Source organism: Vulpes lagopus, chromosome 22 (assembly GCF_018345385.1).
Source record: "Vulpes lagopus strain Blue_001 chromosome 22, ASM1834538v1, whole genome shotgun sequence".
NCBI lineage: Eukaryota > Metazoa > Chordata > Mammalia > Carnivora > Canidae > Vulpes > Vulpes lagopus.
This window is the reverse complement of record NC_054845.1, coordinates 22,599,001-22,619,507: the sequence shown is the minus strand read 5'-3', so window position 1 is coordinate 22,619,507 and position 20,507 is coordinate 22,599,001. Positions and strand designations below refer to the sequence as shown.

The 20,507-nt window shown below is 40.0% G+C and overlaps 1 protein-coding gene across 12 annotated transcripts in view; it reads left to right on the top strand.

The window, feature by feature from the left end:
• The window catches only part of FN1 (fibronectin 1), a 66,075-nt gene that overhangs the window by 14,889 nt on the left and 30,679 nt on the right, over positions 1-20,507 (top strand). For all 12 annotated transcript variants that reach the window (XM_041737090.1, XM_041737089.1, XM_041737092.1 and 9 more), the window contains exons 12-22: positions 1,000-1,143; positions 6,296-6,417; positions 8,936-9,116; positions 9,325-9,501; positions 10,437-10,565; positions 10,671-10,760; positions 11,493-11,687; positions 12,450-12,722; positions 14,283-14,549; positions 18,710-18,804; positions 20,221-20,389. In XM_041737090.1, coding sequence (XP_041593024.1) covers positions 1,000-1,143; positions 6,296-6,417; positions 8,936-9,116; positions 9,325-9,501; positions 10,437-10,565; positions 10,671-10,760; positions 11,493-11,687; positions 12,450-12,722; positions 14,283-14,549; positions 18,710-18,804; positions 20,221-20,389 — 1,842 coding nt within the window. The remainder of the gene's footprint in view (positions 1-999; positions 1,144-6,295; positions 6,418-8,935; positions 9,117-9,324; positions 9,502-10,436; positions 10,566-10,670; positions 10,761-11,492; positions 11,688-12,449; positions 12,723-14,282; positions 14,550-18,709; positions 18,805-20,220; positions 20,390-20,507) is intronic.

Genomic DNA, 20,507 nt, shown 5'->3' with positions numbered 1-20,507 from the left:
ACAAGTTTCAGATGAGGAGAGCGATTTCATATTACATCACTGAAGTTGACTTTGATCAGTGGCTTGCGGAGAGCTTGGTAAAATCTTTTCCCTAGTCATGACCCAGTATATCAACTTGATGTTGTCACTGAGTTTGGTAACCCATGCAGGTTTATTTTAATGGAATAGAATTAGTTCTTTGGTTCTGAATCATAAAGAGAATCCGTGTTATGAAAGAGAACTTTCCTTTGCTGACTGTGCAGATGCTCATGCCAGTAAATACCTCCTTCCAAATACTTTATTTTTCTTGGCTGCCCTTTATAATAGGTCTAAGCAAATAGCGAAGGTTGAGCCTTGACAGAGCTGCATGGCCAGCTTTAAGGTAACCCATTAATATTCCTTTACCAAAGGAGACCTGTTGCTCACTAAGAAAACAAACCCATCAGATGAGTTTGTTTGACCTGAGATGATCAAAGCTGATACAGAAGCCGGAGAGCTCTTTTCAGAAACTGCTCAGCAAGTATTCATAGTCAAAGTCTAGTTCATCCATTTACATGTAAACTGGAGTCCTTCAAAATTTAAAGAGGTGTTTAAAGTGATATTTTGTTCTTACTATTCAAGCGGCGAGTTGCATTAATGTAGGCAAAATAATATCTAATTTAGTTTTCTCAAACTGCCATTCAGAATGTCAGTATGTACTGAAATCTAAATCATACGATTTTTGTTTAGAAATAACTGTCTTTTTAGAAAACTAAGCATTTCTTCCACTGGGTGTTTTTTTTTTTTTCTTTTGTATGTTTTTTTATTGGAGTTCGATTTGCCAACGTATTTTTTTTTCTTTACTAATTGTCTTGTAAGGTGAAAGATATGAACAAAATATTTAGTAACCACATATATTTGTAAGGACAAATAAATTGTAAGTTTCCAATAAACTAAGAATATGCTAGCTCCAGCACACTGAAATTCAGTTTGTAGCTCTGAGTCTTCAATGCTGCTTCTTTTACTTTGTGTGTATTTTAGACCAATGCCAGGATTCAGAAACCCGAACATTTTATCAAATTGGAGACTCATGGGAGAAGTATGTGCATGGTGTCCGGTACCAGTGCTACTGCTATGGCCGTGGCATTGGGGAGTGGCATTGCCAGCCTTTGCAGACCTATCCAGGTAAGTAGCTGTGTTGGTGCAAACCGAGAACTTCCAACTGAGTTGTGAAAACGGGGCAGCATCAGTGTTTTTAACACTCTGACACCTGTATTGGCTTCCTCTCTCTTTCCCATCTTTTGCTCTTATCACAATCTAAGAATCCGATATTTGACTAAAATGATTTTCCTTTCTCCCCAGTCAAGTAAAATATGTATAAGGCGGTGAAAATGTGCTGGTGTGTCAATTTGTTTCTGAACACTGTAGAGCATTCCGTTAAGTTAAAACGCTCCAACTAATTTGATCTCCTGTCTGCACATGGAAATAGAAACCATGCTGGGAGCTACGCTGGGAGCGAAGGGTTGGGGTTTTATGTTATGACTCTCAACAGAGAGATTGCATAGGGGGATGATATGAAATACAGTATAGGGTATGTGGGTTCGCTGTGTGTGTTCGCTCAACATTTCATCCAGGGCCTCTTTGTGTCAAAATTTTCATTTGTTTGATCAATTGGAGTCTAGAACAAAGTATTCTGGGTCAAGAGTTGAGTAATTTAGTCAATTTTCTGCCCACGCAGTTCAAATACGCCCAAATGTTTATTGCTGGGGATTTTTTAGGTCACAGGACATAATGAATGCCTAGCTGTAGGTGTGATTAACTCATTTTAGAAAAAGAAAACAAGTTTTTAAATTTAATTATAATAAGACATGGTGAATTGGGAAGCTCTCATCTTTAGTACCGGTTATTTGAGCAGCTACCGAGGTGCGGAGCCTCCTAGATTTCTGTTAACCTTAGGCTTGAAATAGGGCCCAGATTCAGAAACCAAAAGAAGTTTTCAGAATGTCAGAATCTGCCTATGACAGAAATTAAGATTAAGTAAACTAAACCCCTCCATAGTGTAGTCAGAGATTCACTATCGTAGGGAATCAGATACGGAACAATTTGGCCAAAGGTAGAGTTTGCCAAGACGTGGGTCCGGGCTGTCCGTGTGCTGTGAAAGAGATCCATGTCAAGCTCCACTCATCGTGTTCCCATTTGTAAAATGAGGAGTTGAAAGCCCATTGCCTTTAAAGGTCTTTCTAGCACTAACAATCTAACGATCTCTGATCCTAAATACTAACCACCCAGATATACCCTTTCAACAAACTTGGAAGAAACCTGGTTCTCCCCAACCCTCAGGTACTGGTAGGGCTGTCAGAGGTGACTTTGCCTTCACAGGCTCACAGCACAAATTCACCTGGCTCTTAAGTTGTGTTTCATGGCAGATTTGGGTGAAGAAATCACTTAATATAATTTTTTTTGTTTAATAATTTTTTAAAAATCTGATTGCAGAAATACCTTAAGTTCAGAAATTACATAATTGTTATTTTTCTTTAGTGAGGCAACTAAATGATAGAAACATCTAAAGAAATGCTCCCTGGTTTCTATGTTAATGATTGTTACTGGTGTGGCAACTTGTTGAAAATCATCCTCCATGATTTAGAGGGAAATTTTTTTTCTCACTCTTAACACGAGCCTTTTCACAAAGCGGCTCTCTGGGAGCGTTTAGGTGGACATGATGGGGTGAAATCTGGATGGGAAGGAAGCCTTCTGCTTTGGGGTTTTACAAGTCGACTTTGTTCCTACTATTTAAAAAGGGTAAGCGGAATGCCCAGTGAATATAGAGGAGGAGATTTGGAGAGGGGGACGGTGTTTGCCCTCAGCACGTGGTTGGGTGCTTATCTCCATGCCTGGTTTGCTTAATGGTTCATGCCTAGCACATGGGGCTTTATGGGTGTGGAAAGAATGAAGGCGCCACAGATTACCGGTAGACTGCCTCTGAGCCTTGCCCTGTTTGCTCCTCCTACAGAGGATTTGGTGGAGTTGTTCAAACTGAGAGTAGATAAGAGGCATTTGGTTTGTCAATAAACAGCTAGGAAAGCACAGATCTCAGCAAATAAAATAGAGAAAAAAAGGACTGAGTCGCAAACTCATAAATATTTAACTTCCCCAGGGTCATCGGTACTGGAAATGATTCCTTTCAGCCTTATTTTAAACTGATTTTAAAAGTATACACATTGTGTCATGTTTCTACTTAGCTGTTTTATGGTTAGTCTGACCATACTGAATAAGAGAGGGAGTCCGGTTTTTACAATGGTAATTGCTAGTGTAGACCAGTTGGGTTCATTTTTGTTTTATCACATCTAATTGATGTCAGTGATGTCAGAATTTTCAGATTTCCTGTCTTCAGATCATATGTAGATGAAGGTAGAGTGGTAATCAGAATTTAGTTGACCTTACACATGATGGACACGGTCGCTTTACTTTCTGAACAAAAATATACTAAATGCATGAAATCCACACTACTGTTCTGTGCAGTTCCCTTAAGGAACTGGGCTATGGTTCAAGCGTGACTTTCAAAACCTACAATTTTGAACCAGTGCTTAAAGTTTTAGAAAGAAAAGAAACTTCTGTAGTTTTGCTCCATCGTGGAGGTAAAAACCAATGAGTCGCCTTTTCCTTTTGCCACCCTCCTCTTCGTGGACCAAGGGAACATGATTATGGCTAAAGATGGGCAGTAGAGGACATTTGTATTGCCTTCCTGAAACTTGATAGATATTTTACCGTCATAACCTTTTGCTTTTAATTACACGCTGGTTTTTTGTTTTGGGGGGTTTTTTTAGAGCAGTTTTAGGTTCCCAGCAAAATTGAAAGGAAGGTACAGAGCTTTCCCATAGAGCTCCTGCTCCCACACATGCACAACCTCCCCATTACCCACATTCCCCACCACACTGGTGCATGTGTCACCATCGATAAACCTGCGTCGACACCGTCTTCACCCAATGTCTGTGGTTGACATTAAGGATCTCTCTCGTTGTACATTCTGTAGCATTGTAAACTTTTCCTTCCCTCAAAATTATGATTGCCAAACTACGTAAAATACACATCAGGTGTCTCTTTCCTTAAGGAAAAAAAAAATTAATTGGATTTCAATTTGCCAACATAGGTCATATCACCCAGTGCTCATCCAGTCAAGTGCCCCCCTCAGTGCCCATCCCCCAGTCACCCCAACCCCCAGTCCACCTCCCTTTCCACCACCCCTTGTTCATTTTCCCAGAGAGTTAGGAGTCTCTCATGTTCTGTCTCCCTCCCTGATATCCCACTCATCTTCGCTCCTTTCCCCTTTATTCCCTTTCACTATTTTTTATATTCCCTGAATGAATGAAACCATATAATATTTGTCCTTCTCTGATGGACTTACTTCACTCAGCATAATACCCTCCAGTTCCATCCATGTTGAAGCAAATGGTGGATATTTGTTGTTTCTAATGGCTGAGGAATATTCCATTGTATACATAGACCACAGCTTCTTTATCCATTCATCTTTCAATGGACACCGAGGCTCCTTCCTTAAGGAAATTATAGTAGGACTTCTTTAGAGGATCATATTTAAACAACTTTATGCCAGTAATCATAAATAATTTATTGATGTTCACAGAAGTCACATCTCCAACATTTAACTCCATTATTTGTCTTATTTATTGAAATTTATTAAAAAACTTATTTATCTTTGTAAGGATCTTCATGAACAAGAAGACTAAGTTAAAAAGTCACATGCAACTAACTTATGCCAATTGATTAAAACAAACATCCAACCATGTTCTGCGAAATATACACTGCTTTAGAATGGAAAACTGAGAATTTTATTTGTGGATTTTGGTATTCACGTGGCTTTGAAATATGTACATTAAATGGAATTAAGATCCAGAGAATATTTGTTAGTCTTCCACCACTTTGAATTATTCCCAGTGTGGAAACGAGTTTATTATTTTAAAACTTCTGAGTCTACAGAGACATGCAAGTTATGTATTTGTTCTACTATAGAAAGCCTTGTTTTTAAAGAGAATTCAACAGCAAAGATAATAATTAAGTTTGAAAATCCCCTTTTATTTTTTCCTATGAGCTTTCAGAAAACTTAAATCTGTTAACAGTCTGGTGAAATGCCTTATGAAACTTGCAAAATGTGGCTTTTTTTGATAGAGTAGCAGTTAGAGATTCTTGGAAAGGTTATGACAGGGAACTTTATTTTATTTCTAATAAGTAGACCATTGATTGGCATTGTAAAAAAGACAGTGTTTAGGAAAAAGACGCTGTTCTGTTCTGCAAGCTTAAATGCTATTTCATTATTATCTCTTTTTCATTATTATCTTAAATGGCATCTACACTATTAAGAAATTAATTCTGCTTCCCTTATATGTTTTTGTTTTTGTTGTTTTTAAAGAAGAACCAAAACCATACTTTAAATTTTGTTGGAAACAGTCATACGTATTGAGTTGTGGAAATACTGAATTTAGTATATACTGCAAAATGCCATTTCAGTTGGTAACTGCTGAAAAGAAAAAAGTTGATATCTTAATAATTTGAGCACTCTGTAGTAGGATTTTGGAATACAGTTATTTAGTAAAACTGGAACTAAAACTTTTCCTCTAATAGGATGCATAGGCTGATAAATAAAACTGAGTCTTGCGGCGTCTGGCTGGCTGAGTCAGAAGAGTGTGCAACTCTTGATCTTGCCCAAGGTCATGAGTTCAAGCCCCATGTTGGGTGTAGAGAGCCCCACGTTGGTTAAATTTGAAAAAGGAAAGAAAGAAAGAAAACTGAGCCTATAATTATTCACCTAGGATTCCATCCCATTTAGAAATTGAGTTTTACATCATGTCGTATGGCCTTTGGAATGTTCCCTTTTTAGTGGGTAGATTTGTTCATGATGAAGATGTTCACAAATGAGAATTTGCTTTAAAGAAGCTTAGTATGCTAAATAAATAGAGTTTGGATTCTGTGTCCCTTTATTTGGGTTAGGGTAGTTTCGCAATTTTCTCAAAATTCTTACTTTGAAAATGGAGAGTAAAAGCAAACTAAGAGGCATTTTTCAAATTTTATTTGCTATAAACAAGTTCTATTTGCATTTCTCATGTGAAGGACAACGATCTATTGACCAAGAAAGAATTTTGTTGCATTGATTTCCAAGGTCGGATGTAGAAAAGTGATCCCAGAATTTTTTTTTTTTTTTTTTACTCTACTCACATTTACTGATCAGCAAAACTGTCTTTTAATGATGGCCATCCATGTGCACTAACTTTTTAAGCCAAAGTAAGTGAATACCCAAGATCACCAAATCTCATATTTTCATTTTCAGGCACAACTGGCCCCGTCCAAGTAATCATCACTGAGACCCCCAGTCAACCCAATTCCCACCCCATCCAGTGGAATGCCCCAGAACCATCTCACATTTCCAAGTACATTCTCAGATGGAAGCCTGTGAGTATCCCACTCAGAAACTGGTCACACTGAGGCTGCCGAAATGAACACATTCTAAACATTTTTTTTTTTCCAGCTTTTGAGCCAACAGGTCTGATTAACTGTCTGTGACTGGACATACAGATTTAGCTTTTTTGATATTTAGAAGGATTTAGAAAGATCTTCTTAACAAGGACTTAGAAATGATAATCCCTGAAACAATTCTTCCCCAATGTGGGAAGAGAATCTAAAGGCATCGTATGTCTTGCAACTCTATCAGAGGAAAACAATTACTGGCATCATTTCCATGATTTGAAAAATTAACATTTAGTGATTTGTGTTCACTTTTATAAGGGAGCACTTCTTAAAACATTACTTTTGATCCTCTGAAGTTATTTAGATTGAAGGGAAAAAGAGATGGTGCAAGGGAAGAACACATGAGGGATGCTAGTTGGTTTAAAAAGTAAACCTTGTGATATGCTCCTGCTCCTTCTAATAAGGAGCATCTGGAAATTGCCATGCTGAGGAAGATACAGGTCCAGTAAGCTTTAGTTTTTCTTATCCTTTAAACCTGTCTGCTTTCTCTCCAAAATTCGTAAAGAACAACTTGAGAGACACTATTTTAAATACAGGTAGAAAATGCCCACTTTTAGTCACAGCTATTACATTCTAGCAATTAACAACAAATCGAGGGGCACCTGGGTGGCTCAGTTGGTTGAGTGTCTGCCTTTGGTTGGGGTCCTGATCCCAGGTTCCTGTTCAGCGTCAGCTCCATGGTCAGCGAGGAGCCTACTTTTCCCCTCTGTCCCTTCTTTTTTTTTTTTTTTTTTAAGATTTTATTTATTTATTCATGAGAGACGTAGAGAGAGAAGCAGGCTCCATGCAGGGAGCCTGACGTGGAACTCGATCCGGGCTCTCCAGGATCATGCCCTGGGCTGAAGGCGGTGCTAAACCGCTGAGCCACCCGGGCTGCCCTGTGCCTTCCTTTCTGCTCCTGCTCTCTCTCTCGCTCTCTCTCACTCTTAAATAAATAAACAAACAAATAAATAATTTGATTCATGCAGCTGTATTTAAACTCTCAAGGGAAAATCCAAACTGTGAAGTCATTTATTTTTTTGTAGTATACTCAGTGCTCTTGTCCACAGTATGTGGAGCAGCCATTTCCAGAACTTTGTATCTAGTAGATGTTAGTCAATGGGATCACCATATTTTCTCCTCCAACACTTCCTTGTCTTTCATCTTTTCATCTCATCACCAATTTTATTTACTTTAAAGCTAACTCTGAAGTGTTATGTGAGATCTCTGTAATAAGGAACATTTACAGGTAGGTCTAAAATGTACATTGAATTGGAAAAATCTTCATTGAAACCGCAGTGATAAATTTCTTTGAGATTTTTAACAACTAAGAATTTTCAGGTTTTTCCTCAATGGATGTTACCTGAGAGTTTGTTCTTCAGTGTTTTCTTCTGATAAGCTAACTGCCTAGAAAAGTTCACATTGAATGAAAGATTAATCATTAAATCTGAGCTAATTGTAATGACTAATTTCAGATTTTTTTTTCAGGGTATTTGAGTTAAATTTTAGATTTAAAATATACTAGGATCCATCTCATTGGTTTCAAAAATATAAATGGACACTGGAGTATTTGAATTATTGAGGAACTGGTTGATTGGATAATTTAAAAAACTCATTGGGCATTAAAAATGTATTTTGACTTAGTTTAGAATATTTACACTTAAAAGGATCTCATCTTGTTTGAAGTAAGGCTGTTTCTTTTCCACACATTTTATTGCAATGAGTTTTGTGATCCATGACATGTTAATGAAGTTGGACAGGATGTGAAAATGTAAACTGGAAGCAAAGATTAAATAAACCGAAATCACATTCTTTTGCAGTCTTGCCCAAAGTTGGGAACTGCTTTTGATGGGGTAATTCATATCCAAGAATGAGTCATACAGCCAGACCAGTCGAACCTTATATGCGATCGTCCCAGGAACTGAGTCACAAAGCAATATTTTACTTTTGACTGTTTCTGCAGGGCAAGAAATTTCTATCCTACAAAGTAAAAGATAGAATATGTGGCCTTTTCCCACTTCAGAGAAGAATGTCTCTTTGTTCATTGTAGAAATTTTGAAAAATGGGAGAGGCAAAACTTGGATTCATCATATTTTCATGCTGATCTGAAATAAATTATTCTGACAAAAAAGGAAGGTGCCCAGCACCTGCAACTGTGTGACCTTGGGCGTGTCACATAACTATGTTTCTTTACCATAAAATGAGGGCAATTATACTATTAAGTAAAACAACACAGAGCATGGCACACAGTGAGCTACCGGTAAATATTAGCTAAAATAATAATAAGTATTAAACTGCTGCAGGTCCCTGTTCTGATTCCAGTTTTCCGTGATTTTCCTCCACAATGGAGCTGCAGAGGTCTCCGTTTCTTTGACGATTCCTCGGTATCATCTATGACTGTTCATCCTTGTGAATACTTGGGTGATTTTTTTTTTTTTTTTTTTTTTTGCTTTTAAATCTTTAGAAAAACTCTCCAGGCCGTTGGAAGGAAGCCACCATTCCTGGCCACCTGAATTCGTACACCATCAAAGGCCTGACGCCAGGCGTGGTCTATGAGGGCCAGCTCATCAGCGTCCAGCACTACGGCCACAGAGAGGTGACACGCTTCGACTTCACCACCACCAGCACCAGCCCGGCGGTGACCAGTACGTACCCCACCCCCCCTACCCCCTACCCCCCCACCCGCCCCTCACCCCCCGTCCTCATGTCTGTACCTGTGTTCCTCAGAGAAGCGCTTCGCTTCTCAAGTCCTGTGCTTCCACAGCGGGCACCCACTTTTAAGTGGTGTCCCCACAGCGGCGAACGTTCTCCGTGGCTGAAGGCTCCCTCTCCCCTTTCCGTGACTCTCTCTAGGTAACACCGTGACGGGAGAGACGACGCCCCTTTCTCCCGTCGTGGCCACTTCTGAATCCGTGACTGAAATCACGGCCAGCAGCTTCGTGGTCTCGTGGGTCTCGGCTTCGGACACCGTGTCAGGGTTCCGTGTGGAATACGAGCTGAGCGAGGAGGGAGATGAACCACAGTATCTCGGTAAGCTCCGTGTGCCGTCATGGCAGCCTTGGGACTGGTGCTCGCCTCAGACTGAACACGCTTCCGGTGTGAGGAAGGGAAAGGGCTCACCTCTAGAACTGAGCGCGCTATTTCCTGAGCCATATACTCACATTTTTCCTGCTCCCCAGTATGAGCTGCATTACCCATTTGCCTCAGCACAAGTCTGTGCAACCATAGTATTTTCTTTCTTATATGACTTTTTAAAAGGTTTTATATATTTATTTGGGGGTGGGGTAAGGGAGGAGCAGAGGGAGAGGAGCAAGCAGACTCTGCACTGAGCGTGGAGCCCTACGTGGGGCTTGATCTCAGGACCCTGAGATTGTGACCTGAGCTGAAATCCAGTCAGATGCTCAACCGTCTAAGCCACCTAGAAGCTCCTGGTGTTTTCTTTGGGGAAGGGGTTGTGGGTTTGAGGACCACGGCAGAAAATGTTAGCCTTTGCGGGTGCACGGTACCCTCATTCGTGCTTTTCGAGTTCTCATGGTTAGGGCCCCTTAAAAAACTGCATTGTAGCATAATATATTCATGGGCACAGAGCTTGATGAATTTTTATAAAATGAACACACCCATGTGACCAGCACCCAGATTAAGAAAAAGAACATCTGTCCTATCCCATCATCCCTTGCCCATGACCACTACCCTGACTTCTGACTACAGAGAGCTATTTTTACAACATGGGGGTGGATTATAAAAATTATGTATCTATAGAGAAGAAATTTAGAAAAATGGCAGACAAAAGAAGAATGAGGCCATAATGGATTGATAATTATTGATTATCCATGAGTACATTTCCTTCTAGACTTGCCCCCTTCCCTTATGAACGGATAGTTTTAAAAGTACCGCTCTTATGGGCTGTGGAGTGATTTGAGGGATTGATTTGCTCCGACTGGTAACCTTTCCTTTTTATTTTAAAGACCTTCCAAGCACGGCCACTTCTGTGAACATCCCTGACCTGCTTCCTGGCCGAAAATACATTGTAAATGTCTATCAGATATCTGAAGAGGGAGAGCAGAGTCTGATCCTGTCTACTTCGCAGACAACAGGTACATGTGTACTACGCGCTGTGAAAAGAGTCTTTTTTTCTGTAGAACAGGCCTCGAGCAATATTTCCTGACTGTTTTTCTCATTTGCTCCTTTTTTTTTTTTAGCACCTGATGCTCCTCCTGACCCTGCTGTGGACAGAGTTGATGACACCTCGATTGTTGTTCGCTGGAGCAGACCCCAGGCGCCCATAACAGGTGAGGCTAGCCTCCTTCTCTTGGCCTCCGTGTTAATCCTGATGGCACTGGTGGTGAGGGAGCCAGTTCTGAGCTGTGGACAGGGATCGTAATTCAGAATGTGATTTTTTTCAAGTCTGACAGCTGGACTTTCTTACAGATCATTTCTAGTCATGTCCATTTTATTGACCGCCTACACACACACACACACACACCACGCACAACCTCTAAAGCCAGCCCACTGACTTTTTAAACCAGGCATTTCTGAGGTCGAAGAGGGGTAATTTTTCTGAAAACCTCACTCTAAGACTTCTTCTTAAAGAGGTGGCGCAGTTGCCTTCTTAGCTCATTAAGTTACTCAGTTGCCTCTGAAGTTTTTAAAAGACACAGACAGCGCTAGACAACCTGCACTCAAGGTGATTCATTAATTGCTTTCATTGCCCAGAGCTCAAAGACAAGAAATCGTTTTAACGTGAATATTTTCGCCTCATGGTGTCTCTAATAGACATTTATTAAGGATATCAGGTCTTCAAGGATGATATTTATTATTAAAAAGGTTTGCATGGCTGCTCTTACTCTATCTTTGTACCGAATAGCCCTTATAAGAAGTGGCAACATCTAAAGAGAAAGAATCACTAGTTCTTAACTAATCAAGCAAGATGCTAAGGGATTTTCTGGGAAGAGGGATTTATGACTCATCAAACCTCTGTTTCATGAAACAGCGTGGCTGACTTTTTCCCCTTGAATCTGCAGGATACAGAATAGTGTATTCGCCATCAGTAGAAGGGAGCAGCACAGAACTCAACCTTCCTGAAACTGCCAACTCCGTCACCCTCAGTGACTTGCAACCTGGCGTTCAGTATAACATCACTATCTATGCGGTGGAAGAAAACCAAGAAAGTACCCCTGTTTTCATCCAACAAGAAACCACTGGCGTCCCGCGTTCAGGTAACTTAAAGTCACTTCCTATGGTATCTATGTCTTAGAGCTTACCAGGGTAACACGTCTGACCTCACTTTTGTTGGAGGAATAAAACCGCCCTCGGACTGTCCTCGTTTCGCGGGCCTGCTGGGGAGAACCAGAAGTGTAAGATGAGAGAATAATTATTCCCATGGGAGGGTTGTTTTGTGTCTGTCAACAGTTCCCATATGCAAGTAATCTTACAGATTAGTTTATCCCTAAACTTAAGAAAATTGGCTGAGATGTCCATACTATAAAGTAACTTATCGAAGCTGGCTGCTGCCCCTCCTGATTAAAAATTGTCACCATAAAGTCTTCATAGTCTTCCCCAGAAACTTCCGTGTCAGTTCATCTGTGACTCTCAAGTTCTACAAAATGGTTCAGTAAAATGCAAACCACATTTTTTCAGTGGTCACAATTAGGGTTGTTTTTGTATTTTTTAAAAATTTTATTTTGTGTGTGTTTATTTTAAATTCCTTGATGGGACACTTAATACATTGGAAACTCATCTGCTTTCCTACATATTTTAGGTAAAATAAAATAAAAAGCTTCATATGTCATATGTAAGCAGTATGACTGAACCATAGAAATATAAGCCAAAAATGCATATTCTCTGGTTAAGAGACAAAACTTAGCATTGCTTTGGGATGAGAGGCACCATGAATTTCCTTACATGCCTCTGGGAAATTGGCTTTTAAAAAATCACCTTCAGCAGGAATTGTGAATGACCAGTTGGCTCTTGTCCATTAGATAAAGTTCCCCCTCCTCGGGACCTGCAGTTTGTAGAAGTGACAGACGTGAAGATCACCATCATGTGGACCCCCCCTGAGAGCACAGTGACTGGTTACCGCGTAGACGTGATCCCTGTCAACCTGCCCGGAGAACACGGGCAGAGGCTTCCCATCAACAGGAACACCTTCGCAGAAGTCACCGGACTGTCCCCCGGGGTCACCTATCACTTCAAAGTCTTCGCCGTGAACCAAGGAAGGGAGAGCAGGCCTCTGACAGCGGAACAAACGACCAGTACGTCCTGCTCCTGACCATCTCCACCCCCAATTCTCCACCCTCACTTCCAATCTATGGTGATTGTGCAGCAAACCAGGAACTCCTAGGTGTACAGTTAGAAATAGGAAAATGCCCAGTGGCTAAGGGGGAAGGGGAGGCAGAAATCACATTACACTTTGAAACCAAACGGAGACCAGCTCCATGGATGCTAAACAGTGACCATTTCCCGAATACACGTAGCCCTGTAATGGCACCAAGAGAGGAGGGCTGGAGAGAACCTAATTTTCTTTGCTAACAGAGATGTGGATTGTAAATTTGAGTCTATTTTTTTGTAACTAAAAATATATAGATGAAACTGCAAATGTACACTCTTAACCCTTTCATAGCAGAATTATTTACGAATAGTAGTTGCTAAAACAGTAATTGCATGTGAAGAACCAGGGCCTCTGCTCTGTTCCTTACAAGTATTGTCCTGACATTTAATACTCTTTTGACCTAATGAGAGAGGTCTTCTTATCCGCATTGGATTCATGAAAAAGTTGAAGCTCACAAAAATCTGCAACTTGTGAAATCCCAGAGCTAGGAAGCAATTAAGCGGAGTCCATATAGATTTCTGCCATTTTGACTCCAAGTCCTGTTCTTTCAGCTTCTGTACTCGATTACCTCTTCAGCATTTCCTTCATCGGATAAAGGTTTTAAATTACTGCGGAGAAAGTGCTAGTTACCACACTCAAGGAAACTCACAATTTGTGTGATTTTTCTGATAGTGTGCACTTACCAGTGTCCTACCATGATTCTGACAGATGTTATAATTATTATCTAATAATTCGTATTATCTAATACAAACCATGGGAAAATTACTTTTATTTCTCTAGCAAAGGACTAGCCATTCAATAAATGCAGACAATATTCTTTATGTTCCTTCTAGTGGAACATAAGGGGCAAGGATGATGCCCCTTCATCTTGCCCTCCTTTTTTTTTTTTTTTTTTTTATTCATGATAGGCACACAGTGAGAGAGAGAGAGGCAGAGACATAGGCATAGGGAGAAGCAGGCTCCATGCACCAGGAGCCCGACGTGGGATTCGATCCCGGGTTTCCAGGATCACGCCCTGGGCCAAAAACAAGCGCTAAACCGCTGTACCACCCAGGGATCCCTTGCCCTCCTTTTATTGGGCTTATCTCTCCTTTCTTAACCTGTTTGATTCAGAGCACATTGTGGCATTCATGAGTGGGTTTTTTTTTTGTTATTGTTTTTGTTTTTATAGCACTATCTCTATAATGTTAGTATAATTTTAGAGGGTGATGGGAAAATCATGCTGGAACATTCCACTTTCTCAGGATCAAAGTCAAAGCAAAAAAAAAAAAAAAAAAAGGCTGCAATTTCTCATGATTGACACAATTTTGCAAAGTTTCAAGTAGCACTCCATTTCATAATGGCTCAACATTTCCAAAGTTTTGAGTTTTACTTAGCTTCAACCTTAAGAAAACTTTAGAAAATTCAGTCAAGCTTTTTGAGTTTCAGTATGATCATTACTGAGGGTCAAATATTTCTTGATGTGTTTCCTCTTTTTTTCTAGAATTGGATGCTCCCACTAACCTCCAGTTTGTCAACGAAACTGACTCAACTGTCTTAGTGATCTGGACTCCACCTCGGGCCCGGATAGCTGGGTACCGACTGACCGTGGGTCCAACCCGAGGAGGCCACCCCAAGCAGTACAATGTGGGACCCTCTGCCTCGCAGTACCCCTTGAGGAATCTGCAGCCTGCAACTGAGTACACTGTCTCCCTTGTGGCTGTCAAAGGCAACCAGCAGAGCCCCAAAGCCACTGGAGTCTTCACCACTCGTAAGCCAAAGTTTGCATGTCTTTTCTTAGTGATGTCTAGATTCTTACCTATATTTACACTCTCCCTGCTTCATCCAATTTTTAAAAAGTTAACTAAGGAAGGCACTTGATGGGATGAGCACTGAGTGTTATACTATATGTTGGAAAATTGAATATAAATTTTAAAAAAGTTAACTTAAAAGACCTTAATACAAGGTTAAAATAAAAAGGAAGATTTAAGTGCTGCTCAAAATGTGGTCACGGACCAGCCCCTTGATCCATTTATTATTGGACAGTAAGGAGCTTGTGGCGGCATATAAATCATGGAACACGGTATTCAGTTCAGTTGGTCATGTTTTGACGCAAGATTTTCTTGATGAAGGTAGCAGTGTGTTAAATTTCAAATGTTGCCAAGCTTCTTATCTCCTCCAGGACCACTTTGAGTAACACGGTTTAAAGCACTCAGTTATTTGAAAGTCGAATGCTATTGTATTAAATGAACATACCAAATACCAGTTGAGGTGAGGAAAAAAAATCAGCACCTATGTCTACATCCTGCTACTATGGGTTTTGAGTGGTAGCAGTAAGTGTAGAATGAAAACATTGACCAACTGAATGGAAACCAATAGAACAAGAAGCTAAGGAAATGATTTCTTTATGAGACAGCAGCAGATTAAAGTATTTCTGCAGAACAGAATAGGTTTTTTCTTTTCTTTTCATCTTTCTTAAATTACTCTTGAAGTTCCACAGAGGGAAGAATGCTGACAGTTTTTGGTCACGACACTTTATGGGAAGTGGCCTTAAATCTCCTACACATCTACATCACAATAAAGACCTATATTCATAAACTGATTTCTATTAAAAATATTCTCATTTACATTACAATGAATTATGAGACCCATAATTTCTAGCTGAGCATCAGTTATTATTTTTAACTTGACATTTTGAATTGTAGAAGTGCCCAATACTTTTCAACATATATTACGACTATGAACTAGTTTGCATTTTTCCAAAAGCCTTTAAAAATATAGAAGTTAAGAAGCCTTCAAAAAGTGAATATAAATTTTGCTGTAAATAACTATGGGATTTGCCTCCCAAAGAAAATTCTTTACAAACTTGTCCTGGTAAGAATTCATAATTTACCAGAAATGTATTTCTACTTAAATTTGGTGTATGATTTTTGGCTAGGGAAGTCTTTTTCTTAAGTAGTTGCTAACTATCAGCAAGGAAAATCTGCTTTTCATTTGTAAGTTAACCTTTGAATTTTGCTATATTATGTTATGTGTTACTCTAAAATCTATTAATATTAAATCAGTGTCTTGTAATTCTTATAAATACCTATTTCTTAGAGATGCACTTCATGAGTTAGATTTAAATCGGTAGATTTATCCTTCTATTGATCACATATAATTCTACGAATGAGCATTTTTACTTTTTCACTCATTAACGTAAGAACTGTTTTATGTAGTTTCTGTTGTTGGATAAAAGCATTTTGGGGATCCCTGGGTAGCTCAGTGGTTTGGCGCCTGCCTTTGGCCCAGGGCGTGATCCTGGAGTCCTGGGATCGAGTCCCGCGTCAGGCTCCCGGCATGGAGCCTGCTTCTCCCTCCTCCTGTGTCTCTGCCTCTCTCTCTCTCTCTCTAGGTCTATCACAAATAAATAAATAAATCTTTTTAAAAAAGGCATTTTTAGTGATACTAACAATAATCTAATTTTTGAAAATTAAAAGCATTTTAATGATACATAATTAAGTATTGTTAAGTAAATAATAATTAATTAAGTACGGTGGCTCAATTTCGACTATTTCAATTACTTTCGGAAACTGATATATTGGACATGTTATCTTTATGCTCTGCACGGTGTATTTATATAAAATATAATTAAATATGAGTTAAGGCACTGATTGTCAAAACTAATTTTATTGGCTAAAGGCTAACCTAGTGCCTTGCACACAGCATACCTTCCAGAAATATTCACTGACTAGGCGATTGAGGGAAGAATGAGAATGAAAGCAGTTCAACCAAGCTTCAATTTAAATAAACCTACTTAAGTAGGCAGTTCCACAACTTCATTTAAACTTGAAGTACTCTCTGAGGCTGTAAACATCAGTAGAGCTTGCATATTTTTGCAATTGCTGTTAAGTTTCTGTAGCTTTTTACTGTCTTACCATGCTTAATTCTGGGAATAACTTTTCTGGATTTTATAACTTGTGCTAAATTCTTAAAAGCAAAAGTGAGGGTGGAATGGTGGTGGGGGCTGCTGTTTCTGGGGAAAATACAGCTTACTCTTTTATAAATAGGGCAAATTTTATTTCTTTAACAGCCAGGCTGTTCTTCACCTACCAAGACCTTCCAGAACTCATAACTCATACTTACAGTCACATCCTTTGTTTGACATCAGTTTGTGGGTTTGTGGTTTGGAGATTTTCCTGTAATGGTCTTCCCAGGCAGAGAGCATCATCAGAAACTTGGGAAGATTCTAGCTGGCTGGCTCGAGCAATAGAAAACACCCAGTCTTAAAGCCCAAGAGAGTTGGAGAGAATGTAATTGGTGAAAAGGTTGTGGCTTTTACAGACGTTCCATGCAAGAAGCTGCTCGTTCTCCGAATTGTTTCTTGTGGCCATTGACATGGTCCCATAGGGCAAAGCCACGGCATTTCGGCAAAGTCAGCAGCAGCCAAGTGGTGTGTGATTTCAGAAACTCTGGCAAGGCACCATGGGTCACCCATCCTGGTTCACCCTGAAGACACCATTGAAATAATAACGTAGTTAGGAAACAGCTCACTAAACCAGTAGAACTCTAGGTCAGTCGTTAGAGCAGTTATTACAGAGCAGCCCACACACATACTTGATTTTTCTCCACACAGTATTTTCAAATCAATTTTTTAAAAGCACACAGTAAAGTCTAGCCGGGAGACAAATAGGAGAATTGCAGTGGTGCCCAAATCCCCACATGGTCGAAGGGAAAACAAGTGACTGCAGCTGAGGTGTGAGCAGGGTCTCAAGACTTTTCATCTCCATGGGGTACCTCTGGAGGATAACTATCTCCCCGGCCATTCATAATTTAGCATGAGTGCATTTAATAGTTTCCACCCCCCAGCCCCAGTAGGCACAGAATTTGGTTGGGGCATAAAAAGGGAGGAATTATGAAGGCACCAAACATGTGACCTGGGCTGGCAACACAACTCGAAACCCTTGAATTTGACTCACTCTGTTCAAATGTCTTGGCTTCTGAGACCTCATTTTTCCCATAGCAGCCAGTTATTGGAATGCTTATTCCCCTTATTACAAGATAGAGTTGTTCAGCCGATTACATTTTAGAGACTCTAAATCTGTAATAAGGTTTGTAGAACTGCTGCAAATGTCTGTCTTCAGTTTGTGTACACATACTCATTTCTCTTCTTTTCTTGTTTTTTTTTTTAAAGCTGATACTTTCACTGAAATAACAGCGAGGTCAGGATGCTAAGAGATGCAAAATTAACTTATAATTCTTAATTCCAGTTGCAGAGTACTAAATTTTTGCAATGTGGTCTAGGAATCTTTAGAAATTAGAAGTATGTCCACGTCGCAGGTTTTGTTTAATTTTTGTATGGTATTTCTCATTGCAGCCAAAAATAATGGGCTATTGTTATGGAATAATTCAGCATAGAGCTCTTTTCAGATCACATCTATAATTTAACAATTGTTTTTAAATTAATGATTGAAAAAGCAGAATGATAGTCCATTTGTGGTGACCAGTTTTACATTTCAAATGGGATTTTATACTGACTGCATAGGGAAATTTATCATCATTAAACTTAAATCCCAAACTTGATGAAAAGACAAAATCAAAGAATCCAAGGACTTGAAAGTGTCCTCTGAGGTCCTACTGAGACCTTGTTACTCAAGTTATTCATGGACTGGCGTCACTGGCATCAGCATCACAGAAATGCAAACTTCTAGCCCCACGTCGGTCCTACAGAATCAGAACCTGCGTGTCAGCCAGGTGTCAGATACTTTGTGTGGCGCATCAAAGACTGGGAAGCACGGACCTACTCCAGATTCCTACCCAGTGAGGGCTATTACATTCAGGAGCCCGTAGCTGGGTAAACAGAGGCTCTCCATGAAAATACTTGCTCTGAACGTTCGGTAGCATCATCTGTGATTCCAAGGTTTGACCATGTGTATCGATTCTGGTTCACAGTGCAGCCTCTCAGCTCCATTCCACCTTACAACACGGAGGTCACCGAGACCACCATTGTGATCACATGGACCCCTGCTCCAAGGATTGGTTTTAAGGTAAGTTGCGGATGTTCCTCATCTCCTGTGATACAGCCCCAAAGTACCCTCGTGTTTCTGGATGTGGTGGAAATAGGACGTTTGGGAGTCAGCAGACCTGGGTTTTGTTAGCCACCTCCGTCTGCGCCTCTCGGCCCGCACCATCCAGGTATATAACGTGCCCGTTGCTTCAGTGAATGGCTGGAGGGCTGGACTGAGGCTGTGGAAGTGCTTTGCAAAGGATAGAACGTTAGTATGGAACCGTTGCTGTGATGTGATTTTTCTCCAGCCTTTCCCCCAGGGGACTGCATTTTAAAATATCTAGGGAAATGCCATTTGTGGTGTTGTTCTAAATGGATGTCAACAAGTTCACGAAAACCAATCTAGGGAGACCAATTAAACTCAGAGTCACTTAAAAATCACATTTTAGTCCAATCGGTTTCATCTCCACTTGTTCAAAGCCCCTTGGGTGAATCTCTTAATAGAAGTCAAGATTAAGGTCTTCCCTGTAGATATCTGGATTCATGTTCTTTAAAGTCATGATATTAGGGAAGTGATGAATACAAATGAATATGCTTAAAAGAATTCCTTTCTTTGGCATTTAGAGTATGGGGAGAGAAATATTTATTATAATTGGAAATCAAGACTAAATCCCCATGATTGCATGTTTAAAAAAATACACCAAAGGTCACTTCTTTTTTGAAATATGCAAATAGCCATATTGATGATTATGCTACTTAAATATAGAGAGAGCCTTTTTGAAGATTGCCGTTTTAAATTTCCCTTAATCGTGTCATTCTGACTTTCAGAGAAGCCTTATAACCTACAAAGGACATCTCTAGAGTTGAATACTGTTTGATGAGACAATATTACCTAGGTTTTGAAATAAAATACCAAAAAATTGAAAATTATGGGCACATTCATTTTAATTCTTCTTTTGTAATATATTGTCCTACAGTGTAAGCTGTGAACATACTTCTTCAAAAGGCATGTTTCTGAAGTACAAAATGTTAAAGGGGCTGCTACCTTTAAATTGAATGTTCATAACTCATTAAAGAGAGTGCTGGAGGAGTTCTTCCAGCAGCAAAGAAAATAGAAATGAACTGCCCTGTGGCCCAACGCCCCTAGGTACTTCTGGTTTATATTGGGAGATTATTTATCAAGCAAAACAGCATGTAATGACATTTTTCTGGAACCTTCCATGACAAGCCAGTGAAATGCGGTTTTGGAAGACACCTCTTCCACCTTGCCCCCCAGTCCGAGGAATTTCCAGCTAAAATCTCTAAAAGAGCTAAAGGCAGGCCCCAACTCATCCCCTACTAAAGTCGCAGTGTGCACAGGAGTTCACATTATACAAAGCATAACCACAACCTCTCAGCAGTAATCCAGCTATGGAAATACTTGTCCTTGGTGTTTATTTTGCTTTCCTTCTTCTAGCTGGGTGTACGACCAAGCCAGGGAGGGGAAGCACCACGAGAAGTGACTTCAGACTCGGGAAGCATTGTTGTGTCTGGCCTGACTCCCGGTGTGGAATACGTTTACACCATCTCAGTCCTGAGGGACGGACAGGAGAGAGATACTCCAATTGTAAAGAAAGTGGTGACACGTAAGAGGAGTTGTCTCTCTTAGTTTCTAAAACTGTTCTGATTTTTAACATAGCTAGATATTAGTATCACTTTTTGCTTCTGATAATGGCACGAGGGAAAGATCCCATCCCTACTCAA